The sequence below is a fragment of the Cynoglossus semilaevis genome, unplaced genomic scaffold (assembly GCF_000523025.1).
Source record: "Cynoglossus semilaevis isolate Cse_v1.0 unplaced genomic scaffold, Cse_v1.0 scaffold392, whole genome shotgun sequence".
Classification (NCBI taxonomy): domain Eukaryota; kingdom Metazoa; phylum Chordata; class Actinopteri; order Pleuronectiformes; family Cynoglossidae; genus Cynoglossus; species Cynoglossus semilaevis.
This window is the reverse complement of record NW_007585137.1, coordinates 1-220: the sequence shown is the minus strand read 5'-3', so window position 1 is coordinate 220 and position 220 is coordinate 1. Positions and strand designations below refer to the sequence as shown.

The 220-nt window shown below is 57.3% G+C and overlaps 1 protein-coding gene across 1 annotated transcript in view; it reads left to right on the top strand.

The window, feature by feature from the left end:
• The window catches only part of LOC103398870 (transmembrane protein 132C-like), a gene marked incomplete at its 3' end in the record, with an annotated part of 17661 nt that extends 17479 nt beyond the window's left edge, over positions 1-182 (top strand). Inside the window, exon 6 of the mRNA XM_025053849.1 lies at positions 39-182. Within this exon, the coding sequence (XP_024909617.1) occupies positions 39-182 (144 nt within the window). The remainder of the gene's footprint in view (positions 1-38) is intronic.
• Between the last annotated feature and the right edge of the window lie 38 nt (positions 183-220).

Here is a 220-nt window from a genome sequence, read left to right as displayed (position 1 = left end):
GCCTCCAGCCAATCACAGTTCAACTTTCCGTCTTCCAGAACTGTGAAATCCTGAACACGGCTCTGCTGACGGGGAAGACGGTGGCCGTCCCACTGAAGGCGGTGACGGTCGGAGCGGACGCCTCGGTGACCGATGTCTCCGACGTCGTCAGGTGTCGCTCCACGGACGAGGAGGTGGCCAAGGTAACGTGTTGAATATATTATACTGCAGTACAACTGCA